Source organism: Sitophilus oryzae, unplaced genomic scaffold (assembly GCF_002938485.1).
Source record: "Sitophilus oryzae breed Bouriz unplaced genomic scaffold, Soryzae_2.0 scaffold_1440_pilon_pilon, whole genome shotgun sequence".
Taxonomy (NCBI): Eukaryota; Metazoa; Arthropoda; class Insecta; order Coleoptera; family Curculionidae; genus Sitophilus; species Sitophilus oryzae.
Window position 1 is genome coordinate 2,601,262 of NW_022146105.1, and position 26,265 is coordinate 2,627,526.

The 26,265-nt window shown below is 32.1% G+C and overlaps 3 protein-coding genes across 3 annotated transcripts in view; 2 read left to right on the forward strand and 1 right to left on the reverse strand.

Moving 5' to 3' along the window:
• Positions 1–26,265, forward strand: part of LOC115876767 (platelet-derived growth factor receptor alpha-like) — a 270,072-nt gene that overhangs the window by 127,208 nt on the left and 116,599 nt on the right. The window lies entirely within an intron of this gene.
• Positions 17,179–18,350, forward strand: LOC115876768. The gene is made up of 2 exons (XM_030892686.1): positions 17,179–17,537; positions 17,599–18,350. The coding sequence occupies exons 1-2, from the start codon at positions 17,525–17,527 to the stop codon at positions 18,297–18,299; spliced, it is 714 nt and encodes a 237-aa protein (XP_030748546.1). The 5' UTR covers positions 17,179–17,524; the 3' UTR covers positions 18,300–18,350.
• Positions 18,050–20,073, reverse strand: LOC115876766 (putative nuclease HARBI1). Its single transcript, XM_030892684.1, has 4 exons — positions 19,698–20,073; positions 19,493–19,644; positions 19,122–19,427; positions 18,050–19,053 (listed from the first exon to the last, which is right to left on the reverse strand). The coding sequence occupies exons 1-4, from the start codon at positions 19,789–19,791 to the stop codon at positions 18,535–18,537; spliced, it is 1,071 nt and encodes a 356-aa protein (XP_030748544.1). The 5' UTR covers positions 19,792–20,073; the 3' UTR covers positions 18,050–18,534.

Here is a 26,265-nt window from a genome sequence, read left to right on the forward strand (position 1 = left end):
CTTTACCAGAGGCCTTACAAGAAGTCCTCCATGTCTTCGGATGGACCATACCATCAAGAGGACCATTATACTGAAAAGTCAGAATGTTTTTTATCTTCTTAAGATTTGTTTGACACAAATAATGTGTTTTTATCTCATATTTTTGTTTTTAATATCCCCTGAAATCTTTACCAGAGGCTCTACAAGAAGTCCTCCATGTCTTCGGATGGACCATACCATCAAGAGGACCATTATACTGAAAAGTCATATTGTTTTTTATCTTCTAAAGACTTGTGTGACACAAATAATGTGTTTTATCTCATAGTTTTGTTTTAAACATACCCTGGAATCTTTACCATAGGCTCTACAAGAAGTCCTCCATGTCTTCGGATGGACCATGCCATCAGGAGGACCATTATACTGAAAAGTCAGAATGTTTTTATCTTCTTAAGACTTGTTTGACACAAATAATGTGTTTTTATCTCATATTTTTGGTTTTAACGTCCACTGGAATCTTTACCAGAGGCCTTACAAGAAGTCCTCCATGTCTTCGGATGGACCATACCATCAAGAGGACCATTATACTGAAAAGTCAGAATGTTTTTTATCTTCTTAAGACTTGTTTGACACAAATAATGTGTTTTTATCTCATATTTTTGTTTTTAATATCCCCTGGAATCTTTACCAGAGGCTCTACAAGAAGTCCTCCATGTCTTCGGATGGACCATACCATCAAGAGGACCATTATACTGAAAAGTCATATTGTTTTTTATCTTCTAAAGACTTGTGTGACACAAATAATGTGTTTTTATCTCATAGTTTTTGTTTTAAACATACCCTGGAATCTTTACCAGAGGCTCTACAAGAAGTCCTCCATGTCTTCGGATGGACCATGCCATCAGGAGGACCATTATACTGAAAAGTCAGAATGTTTTTTATCTTCTTAAGACTTGTTTGACACAAATAATGTGTTTTTATCTCATATTTTTGGTTTTAACGTCCACTGGAATCTTTACCAGAGGCCTTACAAGAAGTCCTCTATGTCTTCGGATGGACCATACCATCAAGAGGACCATTATACTGAAAAGTCAGAATGTTTTTTATCTTCTTAAGATTTGTTTGACACAAATAATGTGTTTCTATCTCATATTTTTGTTTTTAACATCCCCCGGAATCTTTACCAGAGGCTCTACAAGAAGTCCTCCATGTATTCGGATAGACCATACCATCAAGAGGACCATTATGCTGAAAAGTCAGATTGTTTTTTATCTTCTAAAAGACTTGTTTGACACAAATAATGTGTTTTATCTCATAGTTTTGTTTTAAACATACCCTGGAATCTTTACCAGAGGCTCTACAAGAAGTCCTCCATGTCTTCGGATGGACCATGCCATCAGGAGGACCATTATACTGAAAAGTCAGAATGTTTTTTATCTTCTTAAGACTTGTTTGATACAAATAATGTGTTTTTATCTCATAGTTTTTGTTTTAAACATACCCTGGAATATTTACCAGAAGCTCTACAAGAAGTCCTCCATGTCTTCGGATGGACCATGCCATCAGGAGGACCATTATACTGAAAAGTCAGAATGTTTTTTATCTTCTTAAGATTTGTTTGACACAAATAATGTGTTTCTATCTCATATTTTTGTTTTTAACATCCCCCGGAATCTTTACCAGAGGCTCTACAAGAAGTCCTCCATGTCTTCGGATGGACCATACCATCAAGAGGACCATTATACTGAAAAGTCATATTGTTTTTTATCTTCTAAAGACTTGTGTGACACAAATAATGTGTTTTTATCTCATAGTTTTTGTTTTAAACATACCCTGGAATCTTTACCAGAGGCTCTACAAGAAGTCCTCCATGTCTTCGGATGGACCATGCCATCAGGAGGACCATTATACTGAAAAGTCAGAATGTTTTTTATCTTCTTAAGACTTGTTTGATACAAATAATGTGTTTTTATCTCATAGTTTTTGTTTTAAACATACCCTGGAATATTTACCAGAAGCTCTACAAGAAGTCCTCCATGTCTTCGGATGGACCATGCCATCAGGAGGACCATTATACTGAAAAGTCAGAATGTTTTTTATCTTCTTAAGATTTGTTTGACACAAATAATGTGTTTCTATCTCATATTTTTGTTTTTAACATCCCCCGGAATCTTTACCAGAGGCTCTACAAGAAGTCCTCCATGTATTCGGATAGACCATACCATCAAGAGGACCATTATGCTGAAAAGTCAGATTGTTTTTTATCTTCTAAAGACTTGTTTGACACAAATAATGTGTTTTTATCTCATAGTTTTTGTTTTAAACATACCCTGGAATCTTTACCAGAGGCTCTACAAGAAGTCCTCCATGTCTTCGGATGGACCATGCCATCAGGAGGACCATTATACTGAAAAGTCAGAATGTTTTTTATCTTCTTAAGACTTGTTTGATACAAATAATGTGTTTTTATCTCATATTTTTGTTTTTAACATGCTCTAGAATCTTTACCAGAGGATCTACAAGAAGTCCTCCATGTCTTCGGATGAACCATGCCATCAGGAGGACCATTATACTAAAAAGTCAGAATGTTTTTTATCTTATTAAGACTTGTTTGACACAAATAATGTGTTTTTATCTCATAGTTCTTGTTTTAAACATAACCTGGAATATTTACCAGAGGCTCTACAAGAAGTCCTCCATGTCTTCGGATGAACCATACCATCAAGAGGACCATTATACTGAAAAGTCAGATTATTTTTTATCTTCTAAATACTTGTTTGACACAAATAATGTGTTTTTATCTCATAGTTTTTGTTTTAAACATGCCCTGGAATCTTTACCAGAGGCTCTACAAGAAGTCCTCCATGTCTTCGGATGGACCATGCCATCAGGAGGACCATTATACTGAAAAGTCAGAATGTTTCTTATCTTCTTAAGACTTGTTTGATACAAATAATGTGTTTTTATCTCATATTTTTGTTTTTAACATCCACTGGAATCTTTACCAGAGGCTCTACAAGAAGTCCTCCATGTCTTCGGATGGACCATACCATCAAGAGGACCATTATACTGAAAAGTCAGAATGTTTTTTATCTTCTTAAGACTTGTTTGATACAAATAATGTGTTTTTATCTCATATTTTTGTTTTTAACATCCACTGGAATCTTTACCAGAGGCTCTACAAGAAGTCCTCCATGTCTTCGGATGGACCATGCCATCAGGAGGACCATTATACTGAAAAGTCACAATGTTTTTTATCTTCTTAAGACTTGTTTGATACAAATAATGTGTTTTTATCTCATATTTTTGTTTTTAACATCCCCTATAATCTTTACCAGAGGCTCTACAAGAAGTCCTCCATGTCTTGGGAGGGAGCATGCCATCAGGAGGGCCATTATACTGAGACTAGGTTGATCATAACTTCGCCTCTTTTTTAGTAGGACTTATCTGATAGAAACTATGGTTTTTATCTAATATTTTTTAACATCAACTGGGATCTTTACCAGAGGCTCTACAAGAAGTCCTCCATATGTTCGGAGGGAACATGCCATCAGGAGGGCCATTATACTGAGACTAAGTTGATCATTACTCCGTCTCTTTTTTAATAGGACTTATCTCACAGAAATGATGGTTTCTATCTAATATTTTTTAACATCCCCTGGAATCTTTACCAGAGGCTCTCTACAAGAAGTCCTCCATGTCTTTGGATGGAACATGCCATCAGGAGGATTTTTTTTATTCATCCATTATACTGAAAAGTCAGAATGTTTTTTATCTATTTAAGACTTGTTTGACACAAATGATAGGTTTTATCTCATATTTTTGTTTTTAACGTCCCCTGGAATCTTTACCAGAAGATCTACAAGAAGTCCTCCATGTCTTCGGATGAACCATGCCATCAGGAGGACCATTATACTGAAAAGTCAAAATGTTTTTTATCTTCTTAAGACTTGTTTGATACAAATAATGTGATTTTATCTCATATTTTTGTTTTTAACATCCCCTGGAATCTTTACCAGAGGCTCTCTACAAGAAGTCCTCCATGTCTTCAGAGAGAACATGCCATCAAGAGGGCCATTATACTGAGACTAGGTTGATCATAACTCTGCCTCTTTTTTAGTAGGTCTTATCTGACAGAAATGATGGTTTTTATCTAATATTTTACGGCTCTACAAAAAATCCGAGACAATGAAAAAACGCTCAAAGGGGTGATGAAATGTTTTTTTATTAAAAATTGAAATGTCTCAGATTGCAACTGAGATTGTAAACTCTTTTTATGAAATCCTAAATTATACGCTTGTATGAAGGGCATTTTTCTACTGGACAAGGCTTACGTCGAAAAATTCTGAAAGTTTTGATTTTATGCATCAAACTGGGTCAGGATCGGAGTATAAAACCGACCCTCACATCACTCTATTGACTTGTCTAATCGAATTCTCGAGCAGATCATGCGGCATGACGTAGAACAAAAATAAAAGGCCTCTTAATTTTCATCAAAAACACGTCGGAAAATTTTCGCAAATAAATTTGTAAAACTTGGAAAATAGGTTCGTTGTTTGTAGTGATGCTTTTGCTGATCACTGTAATAATAAATATGTATTCCTTTGAAAACATTGGATTTATTTATATTGTAATGCTAAAACACTCTATTTCAAAGATAATTACAGACAATAATAATATGATTAATTGAGAAGCAATGTAAATATTTACGATCAGGTCGAATTTGTTATATAAGAGCATCGGCATAGCCGGAGGCGAGTCAGTCAGTGACAGGCCGGTCGGCTGTGATGTTTTGTTATGTCACAGAAATAATATTTGGTGGTTTTGTGTGATATGAGTTTTGAGTTTATCGATCTCTATAGCACGTGGTGCAGAAAATCTCAGTACTCTTTGGAGTACACGGCAGTCTCGCCTTCGAGTTGGTACTTGTGAGTTCCTAGGAGTCTTACATGCTTCTCAATTGACGATAAGGCGTTGGGGTACAGAGTGGTACCTCCAATTAGCCTTATCGATTGGGATGCGAAACTGTTTAGCGACAGATTTGCGTCCGGGGGAGCCTCTACTCATTTTAGGTGACACTAGCTAGTTGTTGAAGATAATTACCCAATAGATCTGAATAATAGTTGAATGAGATGGAAGATATAGAATGAGATATTTGAATAGAACGTCAGTGGGTAGGGGGCGGAGCACCCCCGGGTGAATTTTACTATTTAATTATCAATTTTATCCAGGTCAGTAAATGTTTGTTTTATTAATTTAATGTACAACGAAAGTCCGCTTGGCCAATGACCAATTAAATGGATATTTGAAGTGAATTTCTATTGTGAGACTTGGTTGAGTAAGCTTCAGAATTATTCACTTTTACATTCAGGTGTGGGGTCAAGCAATCGATTCACTAAAATATCCTTTACATAACGATATTATTTACTTACATTGTGCGACAAAATTATATACCGGGTGCGTCTTAAAAGTACCTCACCCCTAGAACATTTTTATTTTTTAGATAAATAAACGAGATTTGGTATGTTATTATATGACATAAATTAGGATTGATTGACGTATTTAATTCTTTGCGGAGTTCATGATTCACCAGAAACCAGAAATGCCTATAAATCTTGATTTTTAAATGACACCCTTGGAATTTTTTACTTCATTTGATAAAAAATGACAATCTGAATAGCATAATACAGCATATGTCAACGTTTCACATTTTCAACTCATAAAAAATAGCATTTTAAAATTCAATCTAAAGTGCTGCGACAATAGACTCGAACAAAATTTGACTCGAAATATCTAGTAGGTAGTACTAAATTATTCGTAAAAAAATGCTTTTTCCAAATATGCTAATATTTTTAAAAAATGAGATATCATTAAAAATACGATTTGGTCATCTTTTAACCGGTCAGGACAAGACAAAAAAAAACATTAGATGACCAAATCTATTTTTCCAAGGTTTCTTCATTAGAAATTAGTGTTTTTAACACAACCATGACACTCTAGATTGAAATTTAATATACTATTTTTTTTTAAGTTGACATATAATATGTATAAAGTAAAAAAAAATACCGAAGGTACCATTTAAAAATCGAAAGTTGTAGTCATTTCCAAACCAAACCAAAACAATTGAATACGTCAATCAATCTTAATTTGCGTCATACACTAACATACCAAATCTCGTTTTTTATCTGACAAAATAAAAAAGTTATAGGGGTGAGCCATTTTGAGACGCACCCGGTATTTTATTATCAACTTATTTCAAACTGTTGTAAAATCTTTGTTTATTTTTTATGGCATTTATTATTACACGTATATTTAAGCCCATTTAAACAAGTCCCGTCGCCTGAGAAGCGACAAAATGAAATTTGGTGTTAATAGGAGTGTTCTTTGACAGGGTTGCCCTCCGTATCGAACAGGCTTTGCCTAAGATAATTGTATTTGGCATAAAATTACACGATCCTAGCCTGAATTCACGTCTATAGAGCCCGACGCTATTAGCCTCAAAATATGTGCCTCTGCACCCCTGCTTTCTCTATGTATAAATCCTTAAATAGTAGTACCGATTACGTCACCCACATCAGAGCCAATAACTTGTCTTTCCATCACATAATTGCTACACAAGATTTGCTTGAGGGAATTATGGACCTAGAATAACAGTATTTTGCTTTGTTATATTCTAGTCTCAACGACCCTCTTGAATACATAATATAACCCCGTACCTTCCTAATGACTTATGTGATTCTATTGCCTAAATTTATCTAAAACAAACAACCTTAGTAATTGAACGTAAATATGATGATGTTTTCTTACCAACTCCAAACGCTGAATTGTGCTTGTTTAAGACATCAATAGTTTAAGAACAAAACAGCAAAAAAAATCGTCTGAAGACACTGTTATATCAGTAAGCACAAACATCAAGTATTTAAACTAAATATTGTTTGTTTAGTATATTAAATTTTAGAAAATTGTGAAAATTTCCAGGACAAATGTCTTGAATATTGTTCTTGCTTTTGTCTTCCAAATTACGTTTCATTAGGTATAAATTATAACTTAAGCCGTCTTTGCGTTTTTCCTTATATATATACTTAAAACACGTGTTTATATTGAAAAATGGAAATATCCTGTTATACAATGGAAAAAGCTATTATTTTCTGAAATTCTATTAATAGTAAAAGTATGCGGGGGTGTAAAGTTGAATTAGATAGAAAAAAATGTTTCCTTTAACAAAAAGTTTTCCAAATACAATGAAAAAAATAAATTCAAAGCGAAATAAAACCTTACTTGTTTAAAACTAACAAAATTTTCTTTTTATTTATAGAATATCATAAGGTAGTTTAACAATAATAAGCTGTTATTTTTGAAAGTGGTGTAAGTCCAATTAAAAAAAAATGAGTTAATGGTATAATTTCAGTAAGATATAGACACATTCTTTCCATATTTATAATTATACATTCAATGGAATACGATTTTTTTTATATAGTCATCAAAAGAATTCTGACTATAAATTGTTATCACAAAAATATTTTTTTTCAAAGTGGAATAAGTCCATTCCTAATAATTATAATTAAAACAATTTTTTGTTGCAATTATTATTGATTATTGCTACTTCAATGTCCGCTGCTTTGTATGAAATGGAAAGAAAAGACTTTGTCTCAACTAAATCTCAAGAAGATGTATGTAAATCAAACAGGAAAAATTTAGTTTTTTATTTAATTATTTATTTATAACTAGAGAGAAATATAAGGATATGATAAATTTATTACCCCCATATACCACCTATTCACCATAAATACTATGTATATGGCTATGAAATAAAGATCACTGTCATTTTGTATTTAAATTTATAGCAATACCTGGATACCGTTTTTTTTTCGATCATACGATACCTACTTCAATATGCTAAATATAAAAGAAAAATAAGTTTAAAAAATCATTTTTTTTATTTAAAGATCTTAAGAAAATAACTGAAATTATTTTTAATAAACTTGGTTATTCGTGTGTTTAAATTTCTTCGTTTTAATTATTACTTTTTACATGAAAAAAAATATTTATAATGTCTATAAAAATATGGACTTAAATTTACTCTTGTTTTTATTTCTTGTAATATGGTATTTTTGAAAGTGGTATTTGTCCATTTGGAGTTAAAAAAATCGTTTATTTTTTATAAGAGTTGTAATAATTATTATTTTATAATAATATTTAAAAGGTGTATCTCGACTCGATACATAAAAAAATGGATACCACTTTCAAAAATAACAGCTCATAAAATTAAATTAACAGAATATTAATTAATTATGAAATATATTGTTCTGAAAAGAAATAAATATTCCCCCAAAATTTCCTGAAAACACAAATATCTATAAAAATCGGCGATGAAATTGTTGAATTCCCTCTCAAAAAGCTTGGCTATATAAATATGCCATATTTCCTTTCCGCATTTTCTCTGAGCACACGTGTTCGATGGACTTCTGCATAAGACAGGTAAAAAATATCGGAAAATAAGCTACACAAAGCCTATTTTGACAAGTAATTGGCAGTTTTGCTTAATGCTTCCGAGTGGGCAGGCCCGGGCTTATTCAAATATAAAAATGCGCCGAAAAGTTTGATCTCTGACGAGGATTTAATTTTCTCTTTAACCGAACATCCGGAAAAAATCTATTTACTGATGAAAAGCCGCATTTTTAGCACGCCAAGCGCATTGAGTAATCAAAAGGTCTTCCATTAGGAAAGCTGTTGTTTTATCTTCTTCTTTAATTCAATTTTTTTCAAAAGCAATTAGTTGGAATTTTCATTAACACACTGGACGTGTAAATTATGTTGTTTTTTTTTATTTCAAACCGACAAAATATAAAAAGAAAATATTTTTGTTTCCATATCACATACAAACACTTCAGCTTTATATGTATTGATATAATAAAAAAAACCCTAATAAAATATAACCGAAAATATTGTAATACATTTTTGTTACAATCGTGACAGATGTATATTGTTACCTCAGACAAATTATATAAATCAGTAGAATGTAGGGAAAGTTATCCGCCTTACAGATCTATTGTGTCCCTATTTTTTGAGTCTCATCATACTGACCCAGGACTTTGACAAAAGCCAGTATCTGAGACGGTTTTACAGAGGTTAGTTCTCCATCTCCGATATCCGAGTGTATCGGTGCACTCGGGTATGAAGTGTTTCCCCATTTTCCCCACAGAATCTGCATTGGCCGTTTTTTCCTAGCTTCAGTCTACTGAGGTATTCATTGAGGAGACAGAGTAAAACAATCCGAAGATTGTTCTAAAAACAGATTTATTTTCATAAATCAGTAGATATAATAAGACAAAAAATTTTAACATTAGAAAATGATCCTTTCTTGGCTATCCCACAGAATTAATTACATTTTAATATTCAATTCCTCCGAAAAAAAGTAATTATACCTTAATTATTTTAATCGGCCATTTTAGGTTCGGTACTAATGAGGCAGGGATTATCTAATGAATTTTTTAACAGTCTTCTTACGTGGTCTAATCTTTAACTGCGAGTTCAAAAAGATAGAAGGGTTTTTAATGAATAATTTAATGAAGCATAAATGGACGTATTAAATATTTATTTTATACCACATAGAAAATATATAAATGTTATGTTAATCTAAATTTTTTCGTCTAAAAGCTATAGATAATTCTGAAATTTACAATATTGCCATTAAAAAGTTATACGCAATTTATCATAAATGAGGGAAAATCGATTCCTTACGCGGTTATCTCCGATTTTGATGGAAAACGGTTCTGGTGACAGTTTCATTTTGAAATTTCCCAGATAAAACGGGTAATTACAAGTTTTTTAATAGGTTTGAAAAGATCGATAAAAAATTATCTATTATAGCTATGCCAAAATTATCCTATTTTACTATAAATAGGATAATGAATGATATGAATTAAAAAACAGTCTTCATGTGTATTTTTCTGTTCTAACACTATAATTTTCATTCTAGAGTGATTTTTCGGACAGAAATAAAATACCTAATTCTAATAAAGAATTTAACAGCCTAGCCCACGGAAATTCCAAATAATTTGAATAAACAAACCGCAATAATACCGCTGGAACAAAACAAATAGTATAAATAGACTAATGTGTTCTATTATTTATTTACCTAAATCTCCAAAAGCAGTTGGTATAGAGCAGAGCAATCACTGATTGTTTTTGTTGATGTTACTCAACGCCACAAGGCTCGTACATTAGTTGTAGTTTAAAGTTGAAGGACTTTGAATTATGTAAACGATTCTACCCTTATTTTAAGTAACTTAAACTTAATTTGGGTAGTTTTTCTATAATTCTCTATATGCTATAATATATATCTGTACTACTATATTGTACTCAAATTCATATTTTCCACTGCTTGTTACATTTTAGGCTCCAACTGCGATTGCAAACAAAATGACAAATTTGGAACTGTATAGCTCTTAAATTTTTGAGTCAATGCTCTATGCTGTGACCGCTAAATCGCACACAAGCATATTTCAAATTAGTTACTTTTAAAATAGCCATTGTTGCCCTCAGTACGGTTCCCAGCCATTCATCAATAATGAAAACCTTCAAATGGGAAAATAATTCAAGCGTTATCGGCATTCATACATCCAGAAACTCATGGTTTCATGAAAAAATGTTCCATTCTATTTTAAAGTCATTTTGGGCTGATTTTTTCGACGAAATGAATAAATTTATTTTCCACAATGCGGCGAAGAACTAGCAGATTGCTATTTTGTAAAATTACTTTTCTATTGTCAATCGAAATGGTATTACCACAGCCTAATGTTAAGCTGTGGTTTCCTCTGATAGACAGGCAGGACCGTAAGATGAAAATTTCTGGACGTTTTCAAAAAATATTTTCTTTCTCTGATTTACATCAGATAATGGTCCATAAATGATAATAATTAAATTTTCAAACTTTTAGATTTATCTCATTCTATATTATTTATACCTGGCAAAAAGGACGGACAACAGATGGACCACAAAACAATAGACAACAATAGGCAACAATACAAAGAGAGTATCTAAATATGTGAGGGAGACTACACCATAATTGGAAATGGTTGAATAAGCTGAAAATGATGATGATGATATTGTCTATATCACTAGCGTAGACAAGATTCGATCTGTCATCTTAGAGTGTCCGCCATATTGGATAGGATTTATGACCCTTTCATTAGATGCCCATATTATGGAGGTAAATAAAAAAATATCAGCCATTTTGGATTCTCTGATATTTTTATTTTAATAATGTTATTTAATTTTCGTATTATTCTTAGCAAACCTATTCATTTGATACACATTTTATGAAACTAAATAAAAAAAAATCCGCCATTTTGGGTGGCCAGCCATTTTGGATTTAAAGTGAGATCATTTTATTTTTCGTATTCCCCCAGCCAACCCGTTCAGTTGATACGCACATCATTAGGGTAAATAAGGAAATGTTGTCCACCATCTTGGATCGTCCGTTTAAATAATTTTGTTTAAATAATTTATAATGTCCCACCAAGCTTTTAAGTAAAAATATTTAACAACAATATTAAAAAAATTAATGTTATATATTTTTTTAAACTTATAACTGATTTAAATAACATATTGGTTTAGTTCATATAGCTAATGAATTTTTTAAAAATATATTTTTTGATAAAAAAATAAATTATCAGTTAAACAGAAAAACGTACAAAAAATAATAAAAATCGTTTACATTTCTTCTCTAAATATTTAATTGCAACAAAAATTTGATTTGATTACAATCAAAATAAAGCAATTTTGTTTATATTAAATTTCTGAATATACAGGGTGGTCCGAACTCTATTCCCAAAACTTCGGCGGTATATTCTGCAGATAAAAATAAGCAAAAAAGTTTGTATAAATGTATGTTCTAAAATGCTTAGTTTCGGAGATACAGGGTGTAGAAGTTTCATTTCTATTTCGATTTTTTCCAAATAATTTCTGAAGTAACGTCAATATTTGGATGAAAATTGGTGTCTGGGAGGTTTTTGACATGAGAAATTTGATTTCAATGTTAATATGGTTCCTACTTGTAGAGGGCGCCACCTACGTATTTTTTTAACTGGTTTGAAGAGTAATAACTTTTCGTCCGTACCTGTATAAAACTAGCTAGTTAAAGATTGTACATTTACGACGTTTTTTACGTAAACATCTCTTGGTAAAAATTGCTACGAGTAATGGTTCTCGAGATATTTGATATCGAAATTACCAATACTTGTCATCATTGACATAAATTAAACATGTTGACTAATTAGTTATTAGACTAAAATCATAAATTTGAAATGTTTTTGCGCCAAAAGTTCAACAGAAACTGTTTTATCATCATTTTTTCGAAGAAAAATTTATGATTAGTTTAAAAAAATAAAAAGTTCCCAAATTTCTCATTTCAGTCAAATAACTATCTACTCAACATGTTTATTTTTAGTCAATAATGACATGTATTGACTATTTCCATTGTAAATATCTTGAGAACGGTTGCTCGTAGCGATTTTTACCAAGAGACATTTTTTACGTAGAAAATCAAGGAAATGTATAATTTTTCACTCAGTAATTTTATACAGGTACGGACAAAAAGTTATTACTCTTCAAAACAGTTAAAACACATGTAGGTGGCGCCCCCTACAAACAGAAGTCATATTAACATCAAAATCAAATTTCTCATGTCAAAAAACTCCCAGACGCCAATTTTCATCCAAATATTGACTTTACTTCAGAAATTATTTGTAAAAAATCCAAATAAAAATGAAATTTCTACACCCTGTATCTCCGCAACTAAGCATTTTAGGACATACATTTATATGGACTTTTTTACTTATTTTTATCAGTAAAATATGCTGCCAAAGTTTCCGGAATACAGTTCGGACCACCCTGTATATTGGTTAAATTAAATGTTTATTTTTTGTATATCTGAATTTTATAAATAATTTTAAAATTTCTAATTTAGTTAATGTGCCATTACGTTTTATTTACAAGGTATGTATATTTTTTACTATAAATTAAAACAGTTTAAGTTAATATCTGATAGAACACTAAGAGATAAATTATCAAGTCCATAATACAATGTATTTATTATTTATTTGAGCAACAAAAAATAATATAAAATATATATAATAATAATAATTAAAAATCCTTTTTAAATTTTAGAATAAAAGTGATTTTTTCATGAAATTTTCTGTTGAAAACATTAGAAGATTTAAAGAACTGTATGGCACAATTCATTCTAAATGAACGTGTAATTATTCTGCGTTCACTCGCAACAAAAGCCCCGTTTACAAATAAAAGTTTAAGTGTGTAAATTTTTTATTGGGCATTTATTATTCAGGGCATTTTAGCTTGGAAATTTTCACGCATATTCTAATAACACCGTGGGGGTCCCGAAAGCGGCTTTGAGAATCGGGATTTATTTTAGCTTAGAGCGATAATAAATAAATAATAGCGAAAGGTTCAAACGCCGCGGCTGGGTTTTAAAATTAGGCGCCGAATTCGTATAATTTATTGTCCTATGAACCGAGGGTTGCAGATTAAATCAGTCAGAAGGGGTGGAACGCCGCCAGGGATGGGTAGATGTCGCAATTTTTCATTTCGCTACATGCTACACGCTCCTACCTAACAGGGGTAGTAAGTTAATTTATTATATGAAAGCCACGTGTAATAACCTTACCTAAAAACAACATTAAATTTTAGACATTAGACAATTTATTTTGTGTGAATAATGAAAAATTTTATATTGCATTTATGGGGATCGGAACAGGAACAAAATTAATGTAATTATTTGACTCACCTTGCCTCCCCCTTTGAGGGCTACCTCAACTTTTCTTTAATACGAACCTACCTTTTGTGGTAATATTGTTGAAAAGTTCGTTGCTTTCCTTTTATAGCAAAATCTATATCACTTTGACTGTATACAGTTATTGTGTGTCATTATAGTTTATTATAGGTGTTCTACCCGGCAAGTCAGGGAAAAAGTATACCATAGACACGTAGCTAAAATTTAATTTATTACTGTAGAAAACTTACTGAAACATTTTCAGTTTGCTATGAACCCAACCCTGGACGTTGTAAAGTCTAGGCAGTCTCCTGGTGTCACTCTAACTGGGCTCTATATTAGCGAGATATTTTCCTTTCAGGTAAAATAAAATAAAGCTTCAATTTGTCATCTTTTGTATTAGCGATTAATTTTCAAACTGTCAAATATCAATGCGAGCACAGCTGTCGGCCGAACACATTCGCGAGCTTTAGGTTATGCCCTAGTTAGTTTTAAATTTACGGTTAATTTGACGATAATTTTGGAATAGAACACCAAAACATTCCAGCTGATGTTACACCTTGACATTCAAATGTCAAAATGGCCAATGGTCGTGGGGGATTTAAAAATAACAGGAGTCGTAACATTTTAGATGTGGCATTTTATTTTTCTGTTTTAATAAAAGCATTTACAAAGATTTCAAAGATTTTACAACTACTGCATAGCTGAATTAAAGGACACATGAATTCATTTTACAAGAAACAAAGTTTGTATTAAATAACCCTAAGAGGTGCGTCAAAAAGTTCCTCATTTTATGTCCCTGTCTTCAAGGTATTTTTTTATACAAGAGATACTCCCAATTCATTATTATTTAATTCGTATTCACCCTGTATATCCTATTTTATTGATGAGACATTTACAGATTCCTATCACATGTATTTTAGTAACAAAGGGTTCTTTTGAATAAACAACTAGTTAGTATACGCTCTAAAGTGCATGAAGAATAATTTCATTTTCCACAAAACAGTACTAATTTTTTATTCAACATGCGCTTTATATTACGCAATGCATATGTCCTCTGCAGCAAAAAAATACAACTCCAGTAGACGTATAACATTAATTTTATGGTTCAGACAAGCATTATATCAAATATTTATATTAGAAAGTCTCTCTAGTTTGTGTGGATTATGTTCTAAAATTATCCGCTGGCGTTTCTCTCTTCAAATGTCATGACTTTTGCCTTTGCTCATATTTTACATCGAAATATATTCTTCCTTTGTCACAAATACATTATTCAACATTAAAACAATTATTCAGCTACTGGCACAGAATTTTAAATTTACCGTTATTTACTATAAAAAACATAGTTAGAACAAGTTTTATTTACCGAAACCAGAATATTTTAATCATTAATGGTTTTAGAAGTTATTATAGAAGCTTAATGGTTTTATTCTTGAGAATTTAATCTTATATAATGCGCTGTGGCACTAGATCTCTCTAGATGGCAATATATTTAACGTACGAGTTTATAAATTTTCGAAAAACATTCGTGGAATAGAATTTTACTACTGAACACGTTTATTTACTCTGGATAACATACTACTGTTCAATTTCTTGGAAATAACAAATTGTTTTAGGGATCTTTCAAGATATAATGATTTATAAACTTTCTTTAATAATTATACTGATTTTTATGTTTGACATAAAAGATTTAAAACCAGAAACATCATAAAAAAAATTCTATACAAAATTTGGCTGGTTTTATTTCATATTATTTTCGTTCTAACCGTTTCATAGGAAGTTTGATAGGGAAACATATTTCTAACCTTGTTTTTTGTACCTTGTGCACCAGTGAAATGCATAAATCGGTTTGAAAATGTTTCTAGTTTCATTATAAGTAATAAATCATAGCTTTTGACGGGCCAACGCTACGAGATATTGTTTTAAGGTAACAAGAGGAAACTTAGAGTATATATATTTCCATTAAAATTAATAAGTCACTTGACAGACTTTATCGTAAGGTTTATAAGAAATGCGCTCCTTTGATATTTAAAAGTTTCATTGAAAAACTTGCAGCCTTAGGGCCACTAAAATAATAAAATGCAAATAACCTGAATAATTAGGGCTTATAGTGGCGTTCGACTTCACTTCCGTTTAAACTTAAAAAATATAATCCCAAACATCCAGTTCTTTAGTCATTCTTTAAAGGAAAACACCTTTTTAAGTATTTAAATAACTTAAAAATATTAGAAAAAGAAAATGAGGTTCAGAACATGGTATATTGTGAATAAAAAATAGGTTAGATAATTTCCAATTATAATTTATTGTTGATTCATTTTATTTGTTGTAAAGCAGTGTTATGTCGATGTATCGTACTTGATATTGTTAACTCATTTATAAACAAAAAGAATACATAAAAAAGTGGCGTTCGACTTCACTTCCTTTTAAACATAAAAAATATAATCCCAAAAACCCAGTTCTTTAGCCATTCTTTAAAGAAAAACACCTCTTTAAGTATTTAAATAAATTAAATTAGGAAAGGAAAATGCGATTCATAATATGGTATATTGTGAATAAAAATTAGGTTAGATAATTGCCAATTATAATTTATTGTGGATTAATTTCATTTGTTGTTAAGCAGTGTTATTTTAGGTCGATGCATTATACTTGATATTGTTAACTCATTTATAAACGTAATTAATGATCAATTAGCTAAAATAATACTGCAAATCAATAGTCAAATCTACATGAAATTAACACATAGAGGTAAAGGTAAATATGACAGTTTTAAATACAGTGAGCTTGAAAAAAAAAATATATATATACCTTATATTTTTCTCAGAGAGAGTATATAAAAATAAATTCTAAAACTGTTATGGACTAAACAGTTATTGATGGTATCCTGACAGTTGAAAAATTGTTGACTTATGGCGCTATATTTTAAAGCCCGCCGTACAATCAGAGATAGAGAGAGTTTATAAGTTTCAACAGGATAACAATACGAAGTTGAAACATATAGAAAAAAAGCATCAAAACAATATATAAAGAAATTTACTTTATGACAAGTAAATTGGTTTTAAATTTGCAGCTCTACGTGGTGAAGGTGTATGTATGCATCACGCGTAATGAAATTTTAAACATAACATTCCCTGAAATGGTGTTTCAAATATTAGTAAATGTGCGGTTTAGTAGATTTACTATTGGAATTTCGTAAATGATATTTGCACATGGGGCATTAAACACGATGTTAATTCTCTAAAATATTTATCTCTTACACAATACGAGTATTTATAAACTATAAAATTACATGTAAAAAATACACTGATATAGAAAAGTTATTTTTATATGAAACACTGGAGGTTCAAGGAACAAGATATCAGTAAAAAATAATAAATTGCTTTTGGAATAAAGTTTAATAGCTATATTATAGGTTCATTCCAACCAGCAGTAATTTCCAGTAATATTACCGTCAGGCATGCGCATTCGTACAATGTCGTTCCAACCGGCCAAAATTACAAATTCAGAACTTGTGATTATCGTCAGTTCGTCGTTCCAACCGGAATTATCGATGGTAAAATTACGGTTCAAACGATTCTGCCTTGAGAGCAAGAACTGTTGGTTCTAAAATTAGAGGCATGCGCAGTAAGGTCGAAATAGCGGTCAGCTGGGTAGTATAGTATAAACTAGGTTAGGGAGTTGTTTTTGTTTATCTTTTTTGTTTGGAAAAATTTAAGAACGACTTTCTCTATTTATTTAAAGTATTTAAAAATTACAAATATGAATATGGAAGGTAATTTACTAATTATATATATTTTTGTTAAATAAATACCATTTTTATCTTATATGAGCAGGCATGGAAGAATTCGTTATTGTGGTAGAAAATGAAAATAATCCGCCTTCTACTACTACTTCTGCTGCTGCATCTGCTGTAGAGCTTTTTTTTTGGACCAACAACAATACAAGGCTCTTAATCGACTTGTACAAAAAATATAAAAGCAAAGTGGGAACAATGGGGATGAAGAATTTTAAAACTATGTGGGAGAAAATAGCAAATGAGATTTCAGAAATATTGCAGAAAACAGTAACATCCAAAAATGTTGAAAACAGGTGGAAAGTACTTGACCGCAATTTCAAAAAATATGTTGACAATAAAAATTCAACAGGACGTGGTAGAAAGTTCTTTGAGTTTGCGTCGGAAATGGAAGAAGCTTGTGGTAACAAAAAGAATATAAGGCCAGAAATTTTACTAGCAAATGAAATTCACATGCCAAAGCAAGAAAATGTTGAGCAAGGCCAAGGCCAAGAAACTGCTGAAACACCAAAAAAAGTGATAAGAAGGAAGACCAGGAAAACAGTACTACAGCAGATCCGAGAGGACCGGCTTTCTTACCAAGAAAACAGAAATCGGTTTCTTCAACAGGTTCATCAAGACCAATTAAGTTTGCTTCGTGAACGAAATGAAATTGAGAGAGAGAGAAATGAAATTGAAAAAGAGAGAAACAATATTCTTTTAACAAAAAAGTGCAATTGTCATATATATGAAACCCTATAGGGAGTATTGATTTATTTATTTGTTTTTCTTTAATTACATAAGTTAAGAGTTCCTATTTGTTAATTTATGGTAGTTATTTATTTTGTTGTTTTTTAATTTGATATTAATGAATCTCTATTTGTTTATTTTTTTTTAAATAAAAATTTGCATGTTTCATTTGATATTGAAGTTTGTGATAGACTTTGACAAAATAATTAAAAAAAATTTATTTTGAAAAATATTATAAACAGTACTTTTAATGTAAATTATTTACAACAAAATTTCTAGCTCTTTGTGCATCTCGATCACCATCCAAATCCATTTCATCATCAGGATCATCTATAACATGGGGCATATCTACAGGTAGCACTTCAATTTCTTCCAGAAACTCATCTGCCAAAGCAATATTGTGCAAAACACAAGCTGCCCTTATGAGATGTACTATGTACTCCATTTTCCGCAATTTTATATGGTACATTTGTCTAAATTTCTGTTTTAGTACTCCAAAACAGTGCTCAATTACATAGCGATTTCTTGCTAATCTCACATTATAACGAGTTTGTTCCTCTGTCAATTGTCCTCGGTCCTTGAAAGGTGTCAAAAGATTAGCACAAAGTGGGTAACCACTATCTCCAAGGAGAAAATATTGTCCACATTTTTCTGCAAGTGTTTGGCTCAGAGAAGAGTTTCGATATACCCTACTATCGTGGACTGAACCAGGATATCCAATAAATACATCCCTAATTTTAAGTGTATGATCACAAACAACTTGCATCTGTAAGATGATTCAAATGAGTACCTACTAATACTTATAATAATAATAGTTATCTAAGCTAAACTTACTTGAACAGAATAATAACCCTTTCTGTTAATGTATGAATCCGGGTCATTCTCCGGCTTATCAATTTTCAGGTGAGATCCATCAATGGCACCAATAATATTGGGAAACCCATTGGCTTGGAAATGTTCAGCAATTTCTAGTTTTTCAGCTGCATTAGGCCAAACTATGACTTGAGGGGCCAAATTGCTAAGGAACACGGACACTCTTTGTATAATCCTTTCTAGGGATGACTTTGTTATGTTAAATCTATCGGACACATCTGCAAAACTCGCAGCTTCATGCCCAATAAACCACAAAAATATTAATATCTGAAAATTTAGTATATTTATCAATAAAATTGTACAATAAAACCTTAAATAATTCATTTACTTACATGATTGTGAGCAGAAATTTTTCCAAATTGACCACTATCATTCTTATAATACTCACTCCCTTCAAATGAGTCTCTAAGTTCAGTTGCCACATGTCTGGATACTCGGAAGTTAGAAAAAAATTCTTCTTCCGAATAATTTAAAACTGTTTCTTCTAAATTAAACATTAATTTTATTAAAATATATTTTTATATAAACTCAACAAACCTAGGAAATTCTCATTTCTTGTGGCAATATCCCCAAGAAAATCCAAATCTTCATCTTCTGAAGAAGAAACATTAAACAAATAATTTACTGCCATTATGGACGCCGGCACAAAAACTAAAGGACAAAAAAGAAAAGAACAAGACGCTCGGGTTGCTCGGGAACCTCGGGAACTTGGGATGAATATTTTTTAGGTTATTGTTATTGTGTTGCCAGCCCAGCTGTTTACTTTCCATCCCAGTATTCCCAGTTCTAAAAACGTTCCAACCAGTTTATAAGTTCATCCTAGTAACTTAACCGGTTTCGCTCGCGCAGGCGCATTAACGCAATTACTAACGATAATATTACCGTAATATTATTGCAGGTTGGAACGAACCTTATGTTTCCAAGTGGATTTTGTAAACTGATTGCCTACAAACTCAACCGTTTTAAGTGCTACGAAGTATACAAAAAAGAATAAAATTGATTACTTTTTAAATATTGTAGCATATACAAGAAAATTTGAAATAATATACAAAATTATAGAAAATGTTCTTAAATTTATACATATGTAAGAAAGAATAAGTAACCTCGATTTTTCTTTAAAAAAATATAAAAATTTCATAATTTACTCGATATTTTTCCACGATATCATTCTTTAATTAACTTTAGACAAACTATATCAAGCTATTTTTAAATTAACAAAATCCACACAGACTTATTGTTTAAAAGACTGTTTTATATTCATTCTCGGAGAGCACGAATATGCAATTTCACTGTCATGCCGTGATTTAATTATAATACTCACGATTTCTATTAAGAACCTTTGAGGAGAAATAGTACATTTAAAAAGTCTCTAGCGTTCTGTAAAGATTTATTATTTTGTTGACCTCTAATTTAAAATATGATGAGAAGTAATTTAAAATGAGAAACTGTTTAAGAAATAAAATGGGAGAACTTTACATTTAGCAAGAAGAAAAATGTAAAAAGATTCACAAACGAAACGCTAGGTTAGGTTTCTAAAAAAATCACATTGTTGCCGAAAAAAATATGTTACCTGGGGTATAGTTAAAGCATTCTTGATCCGTTCTGAACACAAGACAAAAGTATTATAATTATTATTAAGCCGGATTTTCTTATTAAGTTTGCTGGTTTCGCGAAACTCGAAGCTAACGCGAAATAGATTGTTCCTACTTTACTATCTTGTCTTAATTAAAGTCTATTGAATTAATATCTCTTAGGGCTGGCGAAGGTATTTTAATCCAACCAGTTCCTGTTTCCACTGCTAAATTTAAATCTCCAGACCTTTAACCATCGTTCTTGTAGGTGTTAGAACATTAACTGCATCGAAAAATACCTTTAGTGAATAGATTATCCAAGGAAAAGCATCGTTTTTCACTTTAGAAAGCGGGTTTAGTGAAGGTATGTGTTTTTTTTTCAAACTTGTGATAATTTCCGTATATTCTACATGATCCCGTAATTGTGGCCAGGGGCAAGTTTGCTGGTATGATATCAGAAAGGATGCAGACAGCCCTAAACAAAGTTGACAAGTGGTGCAAACAAGAGAGACTGACAGTCAATGCTCAGAAAACACAAATTGTCAATTTTACAAAAAAGATAGCACCAAAAGGCCTAAAACCACCAGTGCTAGGAGAAACGGAGATTTCATTTGCCAAAGAAACAAAGTATCTTGGGATATTTTTTGATCAAAGGCTTACATGGAATACTCACATAGCGAAGGCAACACAGAGGGCTGCCATCTCTATCCTTGTCTGCTTTTCCAACCAAACCAAACCAATTGATGCAACAGCTACTAGGTATAGCTTCAACAACAAATTTTATATAACCATACCAGGAAGGGAAGACTGGAGTAAAGGTGTACCCATTCAAGCTGAGGCAACCTGGTATACAGACGGCTCAAAAACGTCAGAAGGCGTAGGAGCTGGGATAGTAGGGCCGAAACAAAAGAGATCCTTCCACGTAAGCCTATCCAAGGATGTCACAATTTTCCAGGCAGAAATAACAGCAATCCACTATTGTGTAGAAGAAATAATAAGGCAACAAAGAACAAATCGTTCTGTGGCCATCTTCACAGACAGCCAAGCGGCGCTAGAGGCACTCAGCTCAGCGGAGGTCAATTCTAGACTAGTGTGGGACTGTGTGCGTGCTCTGAATACTTTGGGCGAACGTAGCACTGTTACGTTGGCCTGGGTGCCAGGGCACGAGGTGCCAGGGCATGAAAGGGCCAAGCAAGGCTCATCAATGCCATTCATAGGCCCAGAACCCTTCTGCGGCGTTGCAAAGGCGGTCACGAGAATGGCCACGGAACGATGGGTGGCCAACAAGTCTCTAGAATGGTGGAGAAACTCACCAAGGCAGAGACAGGCGAAAAGGTTCATTGTAGAACATTCGCCAAAATTCACGGTAGACTTGATAAGCAAGGACAGAAAGACAGTCAAAGCTGTAGTAGGTCTACTAACAGGGCATTGTAAGCTAAATAGGCATCTAAAGCTGATGGGATTAACAGACGAAGCTATGTGTAGGTTCTGCCAATCTGAAGAAGAAACGTCAGAACACATTTTATGTCGGTGTGACAGCCTGGCAAATGCGGTTCCCGGTAATAGGCAATGATAGGCCATTGCCAAGGAGCTACATGGAGGGTTCAGTCTCCAAGTTGCTAAACTTTGTGAAAAGGATAGGACTGGAGAATGTAATCTAAGGATCAGAAGAGGACCACAATAGATCTGAGAAGGTCGCAGTGGATCAGGCCGAAAGCCACCTCTAAGAATCTAATCTAATCTAATCTACATGATCCCTGTAGGTTGTCCTGTTCATTCTTATACAGGGCGTCCCAGAAATAAGTGCAAGCATTTTAAGGGGTAGTAGATCTGGCCAAAAGAAATATATTTTCCCTTTACCAATTTAAAAATAAATCAATAATAATGGAGTTATTTAACTTCGAAAATTTAAAAAAATAATGGCAACATTTTGATAACCGCCACGTGCCGGCAGGAATCGATAATCAGCCCCAAATACCAAGCAATTACCTATATCTTAGCTTGTTCGACGCACAGTGTCAGTTTTAGGTAACTTTTTTTTACCTAAAACCGCAACTCTACACTTAACAACACTTCATTTCACTGCGATTCTTGACAGCACTACACTTAAATACCCTCTTACATTTGGCACAAAATACATTCTTATCGTCTAAATAATTATTTAGGATTATTTTTTGAGAATTTAAACTTTTCTGTTTTTCTATTTTACACTCGTGTTTTTGTAAATAAACACCAAAATAATTGATATTTCTATTTGAATAATAAAAGTATTTTTACAGGCTTACCTTACAATTGTTTTTTTTTAAATTTTGTCAGAGGTTTACAGTTTTGAGTAAAATCTCAAATGAATTGCATAACCGAAAACTCATCAGCTAAACAGATCAGCTTATTTATATCAACTGAATAAGTGACACTCAAAAGTGTTTCAAAATTTTCCGGAAAATGTCAAGAAAAATATATTCTCAACACTTTTTTTTCCAAAAAAAACTCATGGGCGTGTTTCTGTAGTCTGTAGTAGAACTATACTAACAGTTAAAAACATGCACTTATTTCTGGGACACCCTGTATAGGACACCGTGTATAATAAAAATTTAAGGAATAAAAATAATAACAAAATATTTCCCAAATATGGTTATGTTCGCTAATAGACAGCAATATCCGTAGACAGAAGTTGAATAATGCCCCTATGGCCATTACCAGTATTTCATTCGAGGCAAATCTATAGGAAATACATTTTCAATGGCTCCCTGTTGAACTATTTGACTTTTTTATTGACAACAGGTCGTGGAGTGGCGCACAATAGAAAGCGAACCCAACGTTTTATATCTTCAACGATTCCACACTCCCGGGAATCAGATATCTGGAATAATTGGCGTAAAATATTAACTTAGCTAAGTATTACAACAAATGCTCGCGGATCTAGAAGTTCCTAGGAAGATTTAACTTTACTTCTGCTCATCTTGCGGTATTCCTTTTCATAACGATAAGTCATTATGGAATACTGAAATCTGGAACGAAAGTCGCAAAGAGAGAAATACAGACAGTGGTGGCACGTCAATAATAATAATATACAGTTAATATTCATATATAAATGGAACTATTCAAAAACACATTAGCAGATAAATCTATTATAAACTGTTGGCGTTCTATATGTTGATTTTCTATTTTCCACAGTTATATCTCCCTTTCTTGATCTATAACTCATCATACAGTGTCAGGGCTATGACAAAAGCCAGTATCTCGATCGTAAGTCTTTAAATTTCTTCGAGTGTCTTAGACAGTTGAAGGATTGCCATTCCAGGTTACAGATTGTGTCTTCCAGGTTCTTGGGTTCCGTTTTAAGTTGGTTTCCACTTGGGAAGCAGAACGGTTCCGGTCCTCTTAGTGTAGTGCTCGCTCCTTTTCTAGCTATATCATTTGCTTTTTCATTGCTTTCTATCCCTTGGTGGGCTCGCACTCAGAGTAGAAGACTTTATTTTCTTTGCCTAATTTGTTCAGCTTCTCTAGGCATTTTTTGACTTTGACCAACTTCGAATTGATGGTTACTGAGTTTGTCGCTTTTAATGCTGCTTGACTATCGCATAAGATGGCTATTTCTTTTTTCCAGAACGATGCTGGTGTAGGTACCCATTGGTTCAGAATAATTAGTTTTCGGCTTTGGCTTTGGAAGCATCAGTATACTATGTTATGGTATGGTATTTTAGTACCTCCTGAGCAAACGTTTCTCTCTTCCAATCCTTTTTAAACACGTCACTAAGGTACAGACGTTATTTCATTTGTTGCCTTGTTGTGATTTAGATTCATTTGCATCATCCTCAGAACAATTTATAGAAAAATGAAGTTTACTAATGATTATGAGCAGCCGCTACTGGTTGAAGAAATGGTAAAAGCCGAAATAATAGAACAAAAATCGATATTAGCCAACGTAATAAAAGGTTTTCTTGTATTTGTAAGGTTACCCCGCTAATATTTCTACCTTTCTTAGTGGGATTGGAGAGCTCAACCGGAGATTTTTGCCCGATATATTTCGGGAAGAATCTAAAGTCCTTTTAAAGTTGTTTCAAGAATTAAATGTGCTTTAAAAGCTTTCAGACGCATTACAAAAATATATCGCTGTTGCGAGCCATTTAGTGCTACGAAAGTTAAGCTTTTGCAAACAATAAATTGCCGGAAGATCCCGTTTTTAAGTATAAAATAATTCATAATATCAGATTGACTGAATAAATTCATAACTAAAAATATATTAGGATCGATAGGACTTCGCACGGGATCAACAGGACATGAAATAATCTATTAAATACAAAATCCTATAACAGTGTGATAGGCTTTAAGTAGAAGAATAAATTATTTTTACAAATATAAAATATATCCATATTTAAAAGCAATCTACGATAATACAATTAAAAAATATTAATGAAGGAACAAAATAACAGCAAAATATCACTGGTTTTAGAATCCAAAGACATAAAACTTTAGTTTTTTAACGATCATCAAAAATGGCTTAAAAACAAGGGTCCAAAAAATAATTTTCTCACAAAGCCAAGGTACCTAAGCCCTCAAAAGGATCTATATTCTGAATCTACATAAAATTACCTACAAATACTGATATTTTCATGATTTTATGTCTACTATGTTTCTAAGGTTTTTGAGAATGTGCAAGAAAAATGTGAGTTTAATGAAGGAACTAAAATATCACCAGTTTTAGAACCCAAAGACATAAATCTTCAGTTATTTCTCGTAGAAAAAATTGCCTCACTTCTTAAATTTCTGTTTTAAGTATTTTCTTAGTTTTCTGTTAAATAAATTACCTATTTGTTAAAAAACTGATTAAGGTGGAAATTTTACTATTTAATAATAAAAATATTAGTGGAAAAAATAAGGGGAGAAACATACTTTCATTAAGTTAAAAATGAGCTCGGAATATCACGAATAGCCCATTGGCACGCATTCAATTGATTTCTAATTTGTAGAAAGCATGCCAACACTAAATCAAAGACACTACACAGAAATTACAATCTTTCCCGAAGCATAATAACCAAAAATTATAAATGGGTAAACTTCCCTTCGTTTTAATTAATTAACCTTTATAAAAAAAGATATTAAGACTAAAATAATTTAGTATTTTCTTAAAAATATTGTCTTAATTCAAGTACATCCAATAAGAAGTTCATCCTGTCATATATCCTACCATATCCTTAAAAAAAGCATAACCATATTTTTTAATTATTTTAGGAGAACCATAAAATTCAAATTCAATTATTCTGCTAGCTGGTAAGGATGAAGACTCTTCAAAAATAAATTTTAAATTTGAAATGCGGGCTCAGCAAAGCTATTGTCCCGTTTTATTTTTCTGTATTCCTTACTGTACAATTGCAACTTTTATTAAAAACAGCAACTGCTAAAATGCTTATAAAGTTTTTGAAATCTAATTTTTCTATAAAACATGTTCTCGACAAATCTTGATTCAATTTGCTTTTTTTTGTAATTAAATACAAAAAAAATAAAGTCTTTAAATTTATATTTTTAATGATTCA

Excerpts from the sequence above, each read along its gene's own strand:
- LOC115876766 (XM_030892684.1), bottom strand. The coding sequence starts at position 19,791 with ATGGCAGTAAATTATTTGTTTAATGTTTCTTCTTCAGAAGATGAAGAT. Across the intron at positions 19,645-19,697 it reads AAGAAATGAGAATTTCCTAG|AAGAAACAGTTTTAAATTAT; the intron begins GTTTGTTGAGTT and ends TGTTTAATTTAG. Across the intron at positions 19,428-19,492 it reads AAATTTCTGCTCACAATCAT|ATATTAATATTTTTGTGGTT; the intron begins GTAAGTAAATGA and ends CTAAATTTTCAG.